Source organism: Terrapene carolina, unplaced genomic scaffold, assembly GCF_002925995.2.
Source record: "Terrapene carolina triunguis isolate 2854851 unplaced genomic scaffold, T_m_triunguis-2.0 Scaffold138, whole genome shotgun sequence".
Classification (NCBI taxonomy): Eukaryota; Metazoa; Chordata; order Testudines; family Emydidae; genus Terrapene; species Terrapene triunguis.
Genome location: NW_020664489.1, coordinates 164,190 through 183,383, shown reverse-complemented (window position 1 = coordinate 183,383; position 19,194 = coordinate 164,190). Strand labels below are relative to the sequence as shown.

At 38.9% G+C, this 19,194-nt stretch overlaps 1 protein-coding gene across 1 annotated transcript in view; it reads right to left on the bottom strand.

Moving 5' to 3' along the window:
* DYNC2H1 (dynein cytoplasmic 2 heavy chain 1) overlaps positions 1 to 19,194 on the bottom strand; it is a 367,402-nt gene that overhangs the window by 296,334 nt on the left and 51,874 nt on the right. Inside the window, exons 37-46 of the mRNA XM_029911951.1 lie at positions 18,665 to 18,864; positions 18,106 to 18,370; positions 17,519 to 17,726; positions 14,906 to 15,035; positions 13,623 to 13,778; positions 11,185 to 11,444; positions 6,960 to 7,206; positions 5,405 to 5,556; positions 4,678 to 4,822; positions 1,182 to 1,284 (exon numbers count right to left, since the gene is read on the bottom strand). Of these exons, the coding sequence (XP_029767811.1) occupies positions 1,182 to 1,284; positions 4,678 to 4,822; positions 5,405 to 5,556; positions 6,960 to 7,206; positions 11,185 to 11,444; positions 13,623 to 13,778; positions 14,906 to 15,035; positions 17,519 to 17,726; positions 18,106 to 18,370; positions 18,665 to 18,864 (1,866 nt within the window). The remainder of the gene's footprint in view (positions 1 to 1,181; positions 1,285 to 4,677; positions 4,823 to 5,404; positions 5,557 to 6,959; positions 7,207 to 11,184; positions 11,445 to 13,622; positions 13,779 to 14,905; positions 15,036 to 17,518; positions 17,727 to 18,105; positions 18,371 to 18,664; positions 18,865 to 19,194) is intronic.

The following is a 19,194-nucleotide window of genomic DNA, read 5'->3' as shown; positions in this document are numbered from 1 at the left end:
CACACACACACACACACACACACACACACACACACACACACACACACTTTAAGCAACTGATACAACTAAAGTCATTTGTGGCAAGCCGCTGTGGGTATGTCTACACCTCAATGTAAGCCCAAGGTTCAAACTCAGGTTCAAGCTTAACCCCTCTTTCATCTATACGCAAATCACTCCAGCCCAGGTCTTGGACCCAGGACATCACGGAAATGGAAGGTTCAAGCCTGAGTCAAGCTGGGACCCAGAGATCAAGTCCTATTGCTTTTTCAGTGTAGATGCAGCTCCACAGGACTCATGCTCTGGGAGTCCACCAAAAGTACTCCAAAATTCTATGGGCCGGCTTTCTTTGTCCTCTGGACAGTCAAGTTTGGTGGACAGTCAAGTTTTTCCACTGCACTATAAACAAAGGGCTAGAGCTGCCACATTTTGGGAGGGCACTAGGAAGTCTGGGATATGGGTGGTTGAACTTGGGCCCACATAATGCAGTGTAAATGTTGGCACCCCAGGTTGGGACCCAAGATTCAAAAATTTCTAAACTGGGGTTACAAATAAGTGTAAACGCTCAAGCCCTACGTTAACAAACCTGAGGTATGCTAACTCGAGTTCTACTTCACTTACTTTGAAGTGCAGACATACCCTGAGACATCCTCATCAAAAACCAGATCAATTGCAGAAAGTGGAGTCCACAGATTTCATAATCAAAATGACTGAAGTGAGCAGCCCAGACTTATTTATTTTCTTTAAACTCAGAATAGTTACTATCTATATTTTAAAATCTCACACTATTTTTCAAAATTAAAAACAACAACATAACTTTTCATGCAATGGAACTTTTGTTTTTCAACTGACATTAGGGCCAGTCCTACAAACTTTCCAGGTTTCAATGGGGATTCAAGGGGGGAGGGATAGCTCAGTGGTTTGAGCATTGGCCTGCTAAACCCAGGGTTGTGAGTGCAATCCTTGAGGGGGCCATTCAGGGATCTGGGACACAAAAATCTATCTGGGGATTGGACCTGCTTTGAGAAGGGGGTTGGACTAGATGATCTCCTGAGGTCCCTTCCAACCCTGATATTCTATGATATGGAGAGTTTGCAGGATAGATAAATAATAAGAAACACATCACAAAATATCTGAACATTCTAAAAATGTTTTCTTTTTTGGAACAAATCAGAGTAACTCACCTCCTGTTAAATCATATCTGAATAAGCCAAGAACCCACTGAGTAAGAATGTATGGTGTAAAGAGGTAATGACTATGATCATCAACTGTGAATTTTGCTCGTACCTGAAAACATAAGTTATTCACAACACAATTTATATTTTAATTGCAAAGATTTCTGGACAATTTAGTTCAACAATTTTCTATGCTTTCACCAAGTGGATTTACTTCAACTGTACAGGTTCATATATTTTGTTAATTCGTCTGAAAAATACACAGCTTGGATTGTTTACATTTTGCTTTCAGACCAAAAAAGCAAAATATCTCATTTCTAAAATATTTATTCCATATTATTTCTGAGAAAAAGGTTATGTTGGAAAATTAGTTCCCTGTTTCTTTCATGGGAACAATCTCTCTTCCAGTCTAAAACATCTATAGTGGGTTGATTTTTCTAGTTTGGCACCAGGAGAAGAATTTTGTCCAAATTTTTGGATAGACTGTGATACTCTGTACCTCAGGGGAACACCCTGCACCCCCATGTTCATCCTTATAATATGTTTGTGTGGTATCCAATGCAAAGTTTGTCATGTCGGTGTCTTCGGAAGGCTCATGATGCACTGAGCATTGTTGTTATAGTAATGTAATGCTATAGGTTGTAATTTCATGTATATAGTTATGAGGCTGAAAATGTGACCTTGTGGCTTAAAACAAGCCCAGGCAAAACTCTCCAGGAGCAGATGGGCAGTTCACACCCCATCAGGGCATGTATGGGACAAACCCAGCCCAGCCTCACAGGAACAAATGACACTGGCCTAGGCAGCAACAAAGGATCTGTTGGACTCTCGAGTGAGTCACCCCCTTTCCTTTGGTCAGTTTGGGACTACGATGAGGTAATGCTCACCTGACTCTGAAGTGGGGGGCAAAGCCAAGGGGGGAAGAAAGAACATGATAAAAGGGAGAGACGTTTGCCATGCTCTTCCTCTCTCTTACACCTACATCTACAGACACCACCACCAGGCGACTGAAGCACTGATCAAAGTGGCGAGCCTGGCTGAAGGGCAACCAGTCAGCCTGTGGTGAAAAGCATCTAAGTTTGTAAGGGCACTGAAAGTGTTAAGATCAGCTTAGTATGTGTTTTGCTTTTATTTCATTTGACCAAATCTGACTCCTTGTGTTTTGACTTACAATCACTTAAAATCTATCTTTTCTAGTTAATAAATTTGTTTGTTTAGTCTACCTGAAGCAGCGCATTTGGTTTGAAGCTGTCAGAGACTCACCTTGGGATAACAAGCCTGATACATATCAATTTCTTTGTTAAATTGACGAACTCATATAAGCTTGCAGCGTCCAGGGGCATAGACTGCAAGACGGAGGTTCCTAGGGTTGTGTCTGGGACCAGAGATATTAGCTAGTGTCATTCGGATACACAATCCAAGCAGCGGCTGGCCAAAAGTGCTCATTCACATAGCTAGGAGCAGCTTACATGCTAGAAGCTGTGCGTGAACAGCCCACGAATGGGGGTTCTCACAGCAGAGCAGGGTAAGACTGCCTCCCTGAGTCGATGATTGGAGTGACCTAGCAGATCACTGGTCCAGATAACACCAGGGGAACGTCACATAGACCAAGAGGGTGAAAGGCCTGTGCAAGGTTAGGAGGACATCCCAAACACATTTGATATGTATATAACACATGCTTTCAAAGGATCTGTGGTCAGACAAATCACATGTATTAAATATGACTGTATTTGTATAGTGTTCCTTATGTATGGTACATGATTTGTGTGGGGCTGAGGTACATTTCTGGACAGAAGATGCTATATAAATGTAAGGTATAATGAATAAAATAAATTAACAACAATGCATATCATAATTTGGCTGACTGATAATGGTAATATTAACTATTTATTTATATCTGAAAACACACCTTGATTTTTAACTCATGGAATAACTGCATAGCTCTCTTTGAGGATGAGACAATCATCTACACAGATTTATACACCTCTACTTCGATATAACGCTGTCCTCGGGAGCCAAAAAATCTTCCCGCATTATAGGTGAAACCGCGTTATATTGAACTTGCTTTGATCCGCCAGAGTGCGCAGCCCTGCCCCCCCAGAGCACTGCTTTACTGCATTATATCAGAATTCGTGTTATATCGGGTCGCGTTATAGCGGGGTAGAGGTGTAACTCAACAAATATACAGATAAAGAATAAGCCATATGAAAAGCATGCAAGGCATGAGACTGCAGCTGTTTACCAAAAGGATAACAAATATTTTGATCTGATTCTCCTTAGACTACTATATGTAAGCTATTGATGTTCAAAATGTGTAGAATTTCAAAGGATAGAAATGTTGTTACTATTCAATACACAGGTAGTGTTTCTTTAGTGTGTTTGTTCTATTAAACCTGTCAATTGAGGTCTGAAATGGTTTATCGGTAATACAATTGTCTGCATGGTGAGAAATGGCCTACTTATTACATTCTGTAAACTTGGCTCTACCTCCACCACAACCGTTTATCATCATAAAGATTCAGCCTTCCACTAATGGAAAATTTTTGGCTAAGCTAAGTTTCCTTAATCAAGATTTTCGAAGATCTAATAACCTTGCCTTACCAGAATGACACTTGCACATATTTCTTTGAAGATTTGAATTATGTGACTAGTTGGAGGCTGTGCCCATGCTCTATCTGCTTTTAAGGATGTGATCATTCTACCTAGATGTATGTTAAGCACTTGGGTCCTAATCCATGTAATCAGTCCTACTAAATCCAGTGAGACTATGCTTAAATGCTTAAAGTGATTACATGCTTGGCTGGGACCCTACAATTTTGAATGGGAAGTTAAAAATGTATTTGTGTGCCTAAATGTCATGTTTTATATGCACACTATTTGGAATACTTAGTCCTATCTAAGTATGGCCCCCATCATCATACAAAATCATAGTATCTGAGCAACTTGCAATCTTCAGTGTGAAGCAGAGTTATCCTCATTTTACAGCTGGGGTATGGAGGCACAAAGAGGCTGAATCCACCATTTACTAGTGTAAATGATAGATTCTCTGGAACTTGAAATCATGATTTGAGGACTTCAGTAACTCAGCCAGAGGTTATGGGTCTATTATAGGAGTGGGTTGATGAGGTTCCGTGGCCTGCAATGTGCAGGAGATCAGACCAGATGATCATGATGGTCCCGTCTAGCCTTAAATTCCATGAGTCCCTAAGTGACTTGTCCAAGCACACACAGGAAGTCTGTGATGCAGCAGGGAACTGAACCCAAGTCTCACAAATCCTAGACTAGTGCCCTAATCACTGGACCATCCTTTCATGTCCATAACCACATGCATGTACCCTTCACTTTAATTCTGAGATCAACATAAAAAAATTACTTGCATTTAGATTTTAAATATGGTGAAACACTGTATAATCTATTGTTACTGTCTAAAGTCAGAGATTAAAAGACAAGGCTGCTTCTCAATTTTTCATTTCCATTTCCCAAAAAAGAAATCAAAGCACTGTACCTGCTCATATACTTGAACCATAGATCCTGCCAGCTGATGTATTTTTGGTAAGGAACCCCAAACAGAGTGATTCTTTAGGTTTTTGTGAAGCACAGGCTCTAAATATGCACTATAAATTGTTTGCAGTTGGTCTCTTTCTGGATAGCTAGAGGAAAAAAATAAGAGTCCAAGGAAATTGTGATGTATCAACATTCTTAATTTCCATACCAAAAATGGGTTTGGATTTATATCTATAATTTACTCTGAATCTTCAATAAATAGAACCTTAGTCCAGCAGTAACTTAAATACATTTTGGTTTTATCTGAATATGCAACCCTCAGAGACTTTCCATGTGTATCTTTAAATATGTTCCAATTTATAAACCCTTCCTCACAATGTATTTAATCCACTAACCAACCGGCACTTTAAAATAAGGCTGTAAAGCTGTAACCTACTAGAAGCAAAGTAATCCTACTTGAAATTTTATTTCAGATACATAGGCACAACAAGGTGCATTAAAATAATTATATATTGCTCTTTAACTGGTTTGAAACACCAAGAGGTAGCAACAATGATACTATATGTGAAGATTCTACATTATTAGGAAAGATTAGAGGTTTGACTTGCCAGACACAATCACATTCCATGTTTTCAAAAGTCTCACATCAAGAAGGACAGGCAGAGGCAAACAGACCTGCAATCTGAATCTGAGATCTCAAAGTCAAGTAGGTTCTTGCAGACACTTACTCAATTGCACAAAGACGAACAATAGAAGTAAATCTCGATGTAAGTTTATGCCTTCCTAATGTTCCCCCAGCAGACATGGATGCCACAATTTGGATACTTTCTAAACCAACCCATTCAAGATTTTCATCGTAAAATCCTTGGTACGTCAGAATCTTTAATATAACAAAACAAAATATTTTAGTAAAATTAAATAAAAAATAGCAAGGTGCCTAATGAAAACAATAGAGTAATGATGAGTCTCTGATTACTATTATTTGTTAAATACCAACAATGTACCCATCACTAACATTTTCCTCAAAAGTGTCTAATATATTATTCTTAAGCAACTGTGCAGCACTATAAACAAAAATGTATATGGCACTTTATAAAATCATAAATCGGGCCAGATTCTCCTCTGTGAACCAAGAGCACAAAGGAGCTAGAATCCAGGTGTAACTGGACAGCTGACAATTCCTCCTGGAGGGAGGTAGCTCTCAGCTACAGTAAAGCCAAAAGAGATGGCTCCTTCCCTAGCCTCCACCAGAGTAAAGGGCATGTCAGGCGTGGAAGGGGGCATACTGGAGTTTCACTCTGCCAATTCTCAGCTCCTGAGTGGTCCCTTAGAGACCATGAGCAGCTGAAGTAAGTTAGGGCAGCCCTTAGCCCACAGTCTTTGTCCCAGATAGCTTGCAATGTAAGAGAAAATTAAACCAAAGGGGGAAATATTTCAGTAAAAGGGAGAATGTAGTAAATTCATTGTTAAAAATCAACGAACAACACAACAGATTTGTGGGGTGAAAGTGGGGAAGAGGGTTTTAAGAAGGAATTTGGAGAAGGAGAAAGAATGCATGATGGACAGAATGTAAAAATGAGGAAAAAGTTATTTTTAAAATACTGTAAGCATTACATTTCAATTTCCAATCTTTGAGGAGAGAAGAATTATGCAAACCCATAAACTTACTTTGTTAATCACTATAAGCTTTTGGGGACAGGGACTGTCTTTTGATTACATATGCAGGGCCGGCTCCAGCTTTTTGGCCGCCCCAAACAGCGAAGCAGGAAAAAAAAAAAAAAAAAGCCGCTCGGCGGCACTTCAGCGGCAGCTCAATTGCGCTGCTTCCTTCTTCTGCGGCAGTTCGGTGGCGGATCCTTCGCTCCCTCTTCCTCTTCGGCGGCACTTCGGCAACAGCTCAAAGAGGAGGAGAGGGACTGAGGGACCCGTTGCTGAATTGCCGCCGAAGACCCCTTTCCATTGGCCGCCCCAAGCACCTGCTTAGTTCGCTGGTGCCTGGAGCCGGCCCTGTACATATGTGTTCAGTGCTTAGCACAAATGTAACCTTGATACCGGTTGGCATCTCTACATGCTACCACACTACACATAAACGTAATGATAATAAACATGTAGGATGTTAACTATTAAGATCACCAGCATATTGTAAGGTGTTCAATTCAAAATACTCTGCCTGTATATCAAATGATTGGAAACAGGACTTTAATATGTATTTACTGAATCATAATAAATCATTTATAGTCTATAATTCTAAATATAATTATTATCAAAGCCATATACGTTCACCTGTTGCAGGAAAGCCACTAGAGTGCTGGTTCCCCATTTATCAGGTTTGGGAAGGTTGATCTCCTTTAAGTATAAAACCAGCCTTTCACAGTCTTTTGGTCTGTATACTCTCCCAGTATTTGTACTGATTACCATGCAAGTCTGATTTAACTTTTGGAGAAGATGTCGAGATGTAGTTTGTGCACTGCAGTGAACTGTAGCAATCTGAGTGGATCGGAGTTGGGAAAAGGCATAACGAAGCAACATTCTAACAAAATAAAATATATAAATATATATTTTATATACACAGAAATTTTTAAAAAGCAATTTGAACACCTTTAAAACTGCCAGCACACTGTTTAACGTACTGCATATAATGTACTGGATCAGTTTTGTTGAACTAAATATTCTTGATTATAAAATCAAATTGTATCATTTCACATTTATGAAGTTCCAGAAAAGTACTTATACAGATTTGTGTAAGAAATAGCTAGTTGGTGAACAATGAAATATGGCCCCAAACCAGCTATTTACAACACATGGACAATGGAAGTCAATAGGGCTCTGCAAAAATTCATTAGTCCTTTCATGCAGTATACATTGCAGGATCAGAGCCTATGCACATGAGGATAAAGAAAATAAAAAGGAATGTTATGTATTTTTTTCTTTTAGGAATCGTATTTATGACTGAATTTTAAACAGTGGAAATAGCATTAGATTGTTGAGAAGAAACCAGTAAAAAAAAGAATATAATCTATTTGCAAATCAACAGAGACACAGGGAAAAAAAACTGGGTTCACACTTATTACCATTATTATGTGAGGGGTACGCCCTCACCCTATTAAGGAAGAATTTAATGAGCTCTTCAGGGCTCAGCCAGCACTAATTAGACACAGCTGTATGGCTTGCTCTTTGAGGGAATCAACAAGCATATGGATAAGGGTGATCCAGTCGATGCAGTGCACTAGGACTTTCAGAAGGCCTCTGACGAGGTCCCTCACCAAAGGCTCTTAAGCAAAGTAAGGAGTCATGTGATAAGAGGGAAGGTCCTCTCATTGATCAGTAGCTGGTTAAAAGATGGGAATGGAAACAAAGGGTAGGAATAAACTGTTTTCACAATGGAGAGAGGTCAATAGTGGGAGAGTTCCCTGTAGTGGAACTTGTGCTGTTCAATATATTAATAAATGATCTGGAAAAAAAGGGTGAACAGGAATGTGGCAATATATGCAAATGATACAGAATTACTAAAATAGTTAATTCCAAAGATCACTTTGAAGAGTTACAAAGGGATTTTGTTGCAGATGAAATTCAATGTCGATAAGTGTGTAGGCCAGGTTTGACATAAGTAACTTGTCTCATTTCTTAGTAGGCATAATTGGAAAGGTGAATGGAAGGTTAAGTTGTAAATAGGGGCTTGCCAAACAGTATGCTGGTGTGATGCTAAGGACTATGGACAAGATAAACCTTGAAGGTAAAGATCAGGTTCCACGTGAACAGACATGGACATGGACAGAGCATGCTGTACAGGGATTGGTTCCTGCACAGTAACCAAGCCAATCCAAAAATGTATGATTGAATGTAAAGCGAATGCAATGTAATGTGTAAATTCATATAAAAGAAGAGATTGTCTGTGTAACTTTAAATGCGTGGTATGCCCTGTACCCATCCCCTATGCTAGAGTCTGATCAACTCAGTGAAGCTTTGCTGTATGCCAAATAAAGGAACCTGAGTGAACAAATCCAGAGTCAAACTGAGTGTTCTGGATCCCAGAGAACTGGATTAAGTGTTCTCCCAGAACTGGACAAGGTGTTCTTGATAAGCCAAGTGGAAAAGCTCCCAGAGGGAATCCCAACAAAGTAATGCACATTGGATAACTTAAACCCAACTATACATACAAAATGTTGGGGTCTAAATTAGCTGTTACAACTCAATTCATTGTGGAGAGTTCTCTGAAAACTTCTACTCGATGTCCAGTAACAGTCAAAAAAGCTTACAAAATGTTAGGAACCATTAGGAAAAGGATCGATAATAAGACAGAAAATATCAATGCCACTATATAAATCCATGGTACGCCCATACCTTGAATGCTGCATGGAGTTCCGGTCGCTTCATCTCAAAAAAGATATATTAGAATTGGAAATGGTGCAAAGAATGACAATGACAATGATTAGGGATATGGAACAGCTTCCATATGAGGAGAAATTAAGAAGACTGGACTGTTCATCTTAGAAAAGAGATGACTATGGGGGGATATGAAAAAGGTCTATTAAATTGTGAATGGTGCAGAGAAAGTAACTAGGAAAGTGTTATTTACCCCTTCACATAACCCAAGAACTGGGCATCATTTGGTGAAATTAATAGGCATCAGGTTTAAAACAGAGAAAAGGTAATACTTCTTCACACAATGCACAGTCATTGCCATGGGATGCTGTGAAGTTCAAAAGTATAACTGGGTTAAAAAAAGAATTAGATAAATTCATGGAGGACAGATCCATCAATGGCTATGAGCCAAGATAGCCAAGGATGCAACCCTATGCTCCATGTGTCCCTAAACCTTCAGCTGCCAACAGATGAGACTAGATGACAGGAGATAGATCACTCAAAATTGCCCTGTTCTGTTCATTCCCTCTGAAGTATCTGGCACTGTCCACTGGCAGATACAGGATATCAGGCAAGGTGGACCATTGGTCTTACCCAGTATGACCATTCGTATGTTCTTATAGTATCTGAGCGGTGGTGTGAATGGCTAGCTGATATGCTAGCTGGTGGAGTAGGCTTTGATTTTGGCTCCATACTTGATGGGTCTGGCACAGATGGCCTACCATAACCTAGACCTGGAGAAGTCTAAGAATTATAAACAAGTAAAGTCAGCCATCTTGGACAATTTGGACATTTCTGAGGAAACTCACGTCAATAACACTGCCAGTGGGACTACCAAGCATCTCAAGCAACTGAAGTCGGACCTGCAGAACAGGGGCCAGCCACTACTCCACAGCTGAGTTCGCCCCCAACTAGGAAAGATACCGTCAGTGCCAGCCCAGTGACTTGCTGCTCCTCTGGCCACAGAGAACCCATAAAAGAAAGAATGCCCTCTTAACGAATGTGATTATGCCCAGGGCTGGAGTGTAGAAACCCATGCATGGAAAACAGCACTTCCCAAGTTGATGGCGCTGGTGATGGTCCAAGGGAAAAGAGTTCAAGGACTTGGACTCTGTCTGTAGTTAGACGGTGGTCCAAATCTCCTTCACAAGAGATGACAACACCCCCAAAAGGATGATTTCATCTACAGTGTATACATGGCAAAGTGAAAACCTATCCCAGCCAATGTTTACAGCTGACTGTGGGGACATGTACCAAGGTGACAGCTGTACCACTGGTGGAGAAATTGGAGTATCCCATAATGGGAGACCGGCACCGGCCATTTTTTTGGCAAACAGGCATCCTGGTTGATCATTGCAGAATGACCTGAAAGCCTGGTAAACCTTGGGGAATTGGAAGACCCTAAGGAGGAAATGTCATGAGGAAAAGAACTGTCAGCCCCTGCAAGTGAGGAAGAGGTTATCTGGATGTGGAAGCACTCCTACAGGATGGGAATTTTGTGCAGGCATAGAAAAGTGACCCTACACTGAGCCATGCATATGACCATCTGGTCTCTGTAAAGGGGAAGTAATGGAGCCTCATCTGGTCAAGCAGTATCCACACTTCGTGCTCGAGAAAGAGCACCTGTACCGAGCTCAAAGAGATACACAAACAGGGGTAATAATGTTTTGTTAGTCACAAGGAGCAGAGGAAAGGAATTCTTATTTAGAGAGCAAAAGAGAGAGAGCGAGACTTTTGCACACCCCGAATACACCCCGAGCAGAGGAAGGACTCTGTTAGGGTCAGAGAAGGAAGTAACTCAAACAATGTTCTGGTAGTGACTAAAGGGGCCCCCACCAACCACAAGTATGTATAATTTACTATTTGCATTCCATTAGCACCAAAGTTCCAATCAGAAACAGCATCCCATTGTAATAGATGCTGGACAAACACACACACAGACTGAGACTGATGTTACTAATTTTTTAGTGACAGATGTGTCAAAGAACATTTCAAACGGTTCTATTAGTATTTCATCTAAAGAAACAACTTTATCAATGGAGCAGAAACCTTCACTATGCAAAAATGTTCCAAAACTTTATCACCAAACTTAGAAAAGTTAGATTAAAACAGTTAAAATAAAAAACAAAACCAAAAACAAACTTACCCCTTTCCACATCCTTCAGGCCCAACAAGAAGAAATGGCTGCTTATTGTCAAAGTCTAGCCATGGTCTGAAGTAATCTAAACCTCTCTGCATGTCAGGGGTTTGAATGACAGGAAGTGTTCGGAGATTACTAAAGTCATCAGCAGTCAAATGTATAGGTTTTCTCAGCTGATATGACATTAAATGTCCAGTGTCAGGGTCATAATATGTGTCCAGTGGCTTCCTGGGATCTGGCGGAGATTCTCGTGCCCAATTAAAAATCTTTACAAAAATTTTAAAAGAATAACAATTAAGCTGTTAAAAATCTGCATTCCTAATAACAACACAATAACTATAATTATAAGTACATCCAAAAAACTATGTTAAAAGAATATTAAATTTGCAAAGTCAAGCACTCAAAAATTAGGAAATGCAAGAATTAAGGTTGCCTATGCAATTTTAATTCAATCCTGTTGTGCGAATACATTGGGTAGTGAGTGAATGAGTGGGTAGTTATCCAGTATTTATTTTTCATTCGATGCGTGGTGCCAGACCTCATGGAATAAATGTCCTCATTCATTTCCTTGAGTCACTGAGGGCCTGACTTTACAAAGTACTTAGTAGGTTCAAAGTACAGCTCCTACTCACAGTCATGAGCACTCATGTAGCACTCATGAGCACACAAATGTAGCCACAGACTTCTCACACTGAGTAGAGAGAAAATGAGGGACACACAATTAGTAGTCAACTGTAAACAAAAGTTAAAAGTTAGGAAATTCCAGAATTAAGGCTGCCTAAAGAGATAACTGTATTTTTCTTTTTAAGTAACTTTTTTCTTTTTCCTATTTTGTGGTCTGGTAGGAATACCTACCATGCACAGTCATCTTTTGTTTTTTTCTAACACTTTTAAGATATGAATGAAACTGTGTGTGAGGATTTACTTAGAATTTATACAATCTTAAATCACTTCATGTTATCCTGGGCTAAAAAAGTGTGGCTGCACAAACTATGCTGTCCTAACAAGGGAAATTATGGATTATTAAGAGAAGTCCTGCATAGTGCCACAGCCTTGGGCTGCAGCATGCCCAGTACACAGAGAGTCTTCAGAGAACGTATCTGCCAAATTCCAACAAGTCTCTAAGGAACATGTGAGAACTGAGATATTTGGAGGCTTACAGTTTGGCCAAATTTGGGCAAATTTTCATGGGGATGACAAAAGGCACATCCATCTCATCAGGGTGATGCCTCCTGCCAAATTTCAAGTCATGGAAGTAGTAAGTTTAGCGGCATTAGACCTGAATGAAACAATTGTAAGAATGTTTTTAACGTGGAAAAAGACACATAATATCATCCTCAGAAATGACTAAATTGTTTTAGCTGAAACTTTCCCAAAAGAAATCAGCCTTAGGCAAACACCCAATACTGAAAATTTCAGCATGAACAGGTGATGTTTGTCAAAGATAAAAGCAACTGAAACCTGAGTTCTGTAATAGAAAATGTTTGACAACTTTAAGGATAGGTGATAGAACCAGCTCCACCTATAATAAAATGGAATATGTTTGTGATCAAAGAAATGGAAATTTAAGGAGGGATGGGACTAAGAATGTTCTGAAGTATGTACATGTGAATAAACACTTTTGGGAGGCAACAGTATACCCACTTTTTTTTTTTTAAAGAAATTATGATTGTCTCCACATGTTGAAGGGCTCGGAGGAATGAAGTATTTAATCAGCAGTCTGATATCCTATGCTCCTGACTAAAAATGCTCCTGACTAAAAACCTTCCTTTATCTTCCAAAAAATACAAATGCATCATTTGTAACAAAACAATATGATACCGTCAGAATTAATTGAGGGCCCAATTTTGCAAGCCCTTATACACATAAGAAACTTTACTAATATGAGTAGTCTAATTAACACCAATGGGACAACTCACGTGAGTTAAGTTACTCATGTGCATCCATGGCTAAATTCCAGAACCTGTGTTCCTTACTCATCCTGCTTGACCTCTCAGTGGCATTCAACACACTCGATCACTCCCTAGTTCTTGATAACCTATAACCCTTTGGCTTTTGTGATCTCATCCTCTCACAATTCTCATTCTACCTAAGTGATGGCACCTTCAAAGTCTCATTGGATGGAGTCTCCTCCTCTTCCCTTCTCCCCCTTTCCATGGGCTTCCCACAGGGCTCCATCCTTTGTCCCCTTCTCTCTTTGGACCTTATCTATAAGTGATCTTGACCACTCTCATGGATTTGACTACCATCTATCTACCAATGACACACAAATCTGCCTCCCTATGGTTGATCTATTTCCCTCCATCTAATCTCAAATTAGATTATAAACTCACTGAGGCAGGGACTAACTCTTATTGTACTTTTATACTCTGAAACCATAGCAAAATCAAAATTTCTGTTTCATTCATCTCGTAGTTTGAGATAAGATAGAAAAAGATTATTACCTCTTTTGTAAATTCTAGTCGTGATTTCATGTTGAGATTTCCACCAAGACCCCGCATTAAACTAATAATAAATTGTCCACGATCAGTGCACCCACGGAGATGAGACAACCCATTCATCACAGTGCCAACTAGACTTGTTTCTACCACATAGTCATTCTGTAAATTGGAATTTATAATAGTGTATAATAATTTATAATAATAATATAACTTTAAACAAATTTCTAGCAATAAAATAAATGACTTATGGTGCAAGTAAATATGGCAGTTTCATTGCTATTAGGAGCCACTTTTAGACTTTTAAAATTGGTAGAAAATGTGATCCATTCAGATCTAGAAGAGGTGATCCATTTGCAATCACATGCTTTTTAAATATTTACTTCTGACTCTTATACCAAACCTACTTATTATTTATCAGTTCTCATGCTCAGTCATCCTTCCACTTTAGATGTTATGAGCCTACTGACTGCAAAGAAATGTGCACAAATGGAGATATGTGCCCAGAAGGGACCGTCCATGTGTGGATCTCACTCTCCCCCATAGAATGGGGTGGGTAAACAACTGCTTCTGCAACAGTGTCCCCCTTTTCCTAGATCCCACACAAGTGTAGACATCTGCATGGAGGAAAGAAACAGCTATGGGAGAAACACATCTTAATCCCCATCAGGCTATGTAGATTTTCCAAGGAAATACAGCAAGATTGCCTCTCAGCACTGGGGATCCCTCTTAAAGGAAGTTCCATGGAACAGAGGCCCAGCTGCACAAAGCCTGCATGGCTCCATTGTGAGGCATATGAAGCCAGGGAGGGGTACTGGAGCCATAGGAAGCACAAAGCAAGCACAGAGACACAAGCGGTCTATATGCATGGTAATAGACTCCCATCTGGGATCCATGGGTTTTCAGGACATCCTGCACACTTCCCTTTCCCCCAGATAGCACAAGTGAAGGGAAATCTCTGTAAAGAACAGCTTGCAGAGGTTCCCGCCTACGTAGAATTATTTAATGGCTTATAACATTGTTAATTTTTCCTCAAGCCTAGCAAAGCACATGCCTTCCTGATAAGGATTTTGGGCAGAAATTTCAAATTTTCTGAGCCTAAATTTAGATACCTAAATCCATGATTAGTCAATGGAAGCTCTGGGAACTTGGCATCTCTGAAAAATCAGACCCCTTATTTAGATGCCTAACTTTAGAGACCACATTTAAAAATTCTGGTTGACGTCTACACCAAGTTCATAAGTTTGAATAAAAGCCAGAAAGTTATTAAGACTTTGTGAGTTACCCACCTGTTTTAGAACCCAGTTTAACGCCTTTTCAAAATAGTCCCCAATCCAATTTTCAAGATTATGTCTGCATTCTTCAGGCTGATTTCTTAGCCAAGATTTTAACAAAGAATTAAGATCTGTATCTTCATCACTAGAACAAGATATACTTCAGATTAAAACAAAAACAAAATAGTCATGTATCCATGCAGATGGATGCGGTATGATCTAAAGGCTCAAGCAGGATGACTGAGTCAAGAGGCCTGGGTTGTGTTCTCAGCTCTCCCAATGATCCACTGTATGACTTTAGGCCAGTCATTTAACCTCTCTATATTTAAATTTGCCTTTCAGTAAAAAAGGGGTCAGAAAATGTATGCTCTTGAATAAAAAGCATTAAGATATGCAGAAAAAAGATGTAAACTAGAAATGGAGTATCTTTATTATTACTGTCAAATGTCAAAATAAGGCTCTAGTACTATGAGAAACTGATTGAGTAGATGTGAGCATTTACTTTCTGATTTCTGTAATTACAAGAAATGGACAATGGTTTAATTTTGATTCAGTGCAATTTTCTTACATTTTTTCTAATAAACTTTGCTTTTTTTAAAATATTTGGGGGTCTTATAGTGTTTAGAGGCAATTTAAAGCAATCCATTCTCTGAGTCAGGGAAAACAAACTTCTGACCTTTGGTGAGAGAAAGAAAGGAGCAAAAGCTATGACATGGGGTCCTTGGTGAAAGGTGTAGGGCAAAAAACAGCCCTTCCCTACAAGGCTTTACTGACCATAGTCAGTAAAGTGCAAAGAGACTGACTGGAGACATTTAGGAGTCACAAGTACAGTGGTAGGTTACAAGGTAACAGATGAAAAACTTGACTTCAGAGATAAATAGGCAAATACAGGTAACATCTATACAGACAACTCCACCTACTCAGAGTAAATGAACATTTTCAGAGGTTAGCATTACAATGAAATCATCAGTTTTATAATAATAAAATAAAATAAAATACCATTCATAAAAATTAACTTAAAAAAGGAAATTACAGACTTGTCAGAGTAACTTTTATACCTGGAAAGATATACTGGAACAAATTATTAAACAATCAATCTGTAAGCATCATGAGGATTATATGGTTACAAGGAATATCCAATATGGATTTGTCAAGAACAAATCATGCCAAATCAACCTCATTTCCTTCTTTGACTGGGTTACTGGCCTAGAGAATAGGGGGAGAAGCAGTAGACATGATATAGCTTGATTTTATTAAGGCTTCAGATACAGTCCCACATGACATTCTCATAAACAAAGTAGTGAAATGTGATCTAGGTGAAATTACTATAATGTGGGTGCACAACTGGTTGCAAGACCATACTCAAAAAGTAATTATTAATGGCTCACTGTCAAACTGGGAGAGTGTATCTAGTGGGGTCCTGCAGGGATCAGTCCTGGGTTTGGTACTATTTAATATTTTCATTAATGACTTGGATAATGGAGTGAAGTGTATGCTTATAAAATTTGCAAATGACATGAGGCTGGGAGGGCTTGCAAGCACTTTGGAGGACAGAATTAGTCCTTTGACAAATTGGACTGAAATCAACAAGATGAAATTCAATAAAGATAAGTGTAAAGAACTACATTCAAGAAAGAAGACTCAAACACACAACTACAAAATGGGGAATAACTGGCTAGGTGGTACTACAGTTGAAAAGAATCTTGGGGGTATAATGGAATGGATCACAAATTGAATGTGAATCGACAATGTGATGCAGATGCAAAAAAGGCTAATGTTATTCAATGGTGCATTAACAGGACTGTTATATGTAAGACAGGAGAAGTAACTGTCGAACTCTACTTAGCACTTTTGAGACCTCAGCTCGAGTACTGTGTTCATTCTGGGTGCCACGCTTTAGGAAAGTTGTGGACAAACTGGAAAGAGTCCAGAAGAGAGCAGCAAAAATGATAAAAAGGTTTTAAAACCTGGCATATGAGGAAACGTTAAAAAAACTTGGCACATTTAGTCTTGAAAAAAGACGACTGAGGGGGGACCTAACAGTCTTCAAATATATTAAGGAATGTTATAATGAGAATGGGGATCAACCATTTTCCACGTCCACTGGAGTCAGGAAATGAAGTAATGGGCTTATTCTGCAGCACAGGAGATTTAGGTTAGATATTAGGAAACACTTTTATCTGTAGGGGAATTATGCTCTGGAATAGGCTTCAAGGGAGGTTGCTGAATCCCCATCAATGTAGGTTTTTAAGAACAGGTTAGACAAACACCTGTCAGGGATAGTCTAGGTCTATTTGGTCCTGTCTCAGCACAGGGGGTTGGGCTCGATGACCTCTTGAGGTCCCTTCCAACCCCACATTTCTATGATAATATCTATAAACAAATGAATAAGCACAAAAAGGTGCAAAGCTAGAAGAAAAAAAAGACAATTTGGAAGAAGTTTAAGCATGTTGCTGAAACTCTATAAAGGGACTATATATATATATATATATATATATATATATACATATATATAAGTCATACACTAACCTATCACAGCCAAACACAGTTGACACAATAGGGTTTTAAAAAGTTAATAACTATTCACGATGACAAATAAGTTATGTAAATTTCACCCTTGTGTCTCACCTCAGGAAGATCATTCCCATTCGTGAAATTGTGGCAGGAGAGGCACAACTCAGATCATGCGTTTCAAATACAAAGTTTACATTTGGACCAAACTGAATTCTTTCTCCACTGGGCATGGTGAGTAATCGATTGTCATCCAAGACAGAATTCAAAGACTCAATCCACTCAGGGTCGATGTCACCGTCACAGATTATCCATGAGTTAACATCTACTTACAAATAAAAATACAAAACAACAAATCTACTGGAAAAACTTAAAGAATATGAAGGCTTGCTAAATTTCTAACCATTTTTCATTCTCTATGACAATTATAATATATTAGTTTTATATGCTTTACATATAACCTCTTTAAATATTCCTTACATTTTTCACCTTCTGATGCATATTTGCATGCCATTTATTTTCATATTACACTAATTTGGAAATTACAAACTGAGGTTCTTGACAATGGTATTGCCATAAGCCTTTTTGACCTTATACTGGCCACTTTCAACAATTTTAAATTAGCATATTGTCAATATATGAACAACAAAAATAAAGTTTATTTCAGTATGTTGAGTACAACACAGACTTCTTGATAGACATACCTTGCGGTTCTCGTACCACTTGTCGAGCACTGCTTGTAAGCACGCCATCAGACCACTCCCTGGTATCCATGTCAATGTGACCTAGTAACTGATGTCGAGGCATAGCTTTGGGATTCATAGTATACTGTTTCACCATTTTGCCAGTTTTACCAAGCGCTGTCCTTAACATCTGCCAAAGTGTTGATTTACCTGCACCACTCGGACCTACAATAACCACACCCATTCTCTGACGTAGCTGTTCATACAATTCCAAAGCTTTCTTGATCTGCATAAAAAAGAAATAGTGGTTATAGGAGGTTAAGCATTAAATCAAACTTGTTCTCTAACCCTAAGTTCACACATACCTGTTTCCCTTAATTTAAATTTATTTTAGGAACTTGTAGGTGCAGAAGCAAAGAGTAAAAAAATGTTTGTATTCAAGCAAATCAAGGGCTCACATTAAAAACATTAAAAGGTTGAAGGTAACTAAATAAAAATTAATAGATTAGCAACTCAAGCCTCACTGAGACTCTTAATTCAGAACATCTAAACTTGGTCTATGCTTATATTTCATATTTACCTGGGTGTTTATAATTTCCAAATTGGCTTCCTCAAAGACTTGTTGTAAAGAAGTGGTTAATTCAGCATATTCTACATCCTTAAAACCAATGCCAGGGAACACATCTTTAACCAATGCATCAAACCGTGCACAGTCTGCAAATGTAAGCTTTGACATGGTATTGAGGCGCAAAGCTTGGACCACAATATGGCTTTCATTAACTGCAAAAGAAAGTTCAGTTTACATTTATTTCCACAGCTGAGATATCACCACCTGAAGTCATAGTGGGAATTGTTTTTTGGCATCACAAGGTTGTTTTTTGGAATCACAAGGGATTATGATTTTAGGTGGGAAATTAGCATTAGTAGCATATAGAACTTCTGAGTCTTAGGTTACAAAGGGACAGACTCTAAGTGCACCCATCACAATTTTTGTATATAACTGGGTTCTTGAAAATGATAATTCATGCCAGACTGATTATATACTATGGGAATTTCTAGATGTCCTAATATGCAGGGCGTGTCTATCCTGACTGGATAGTAGTCAGCTAA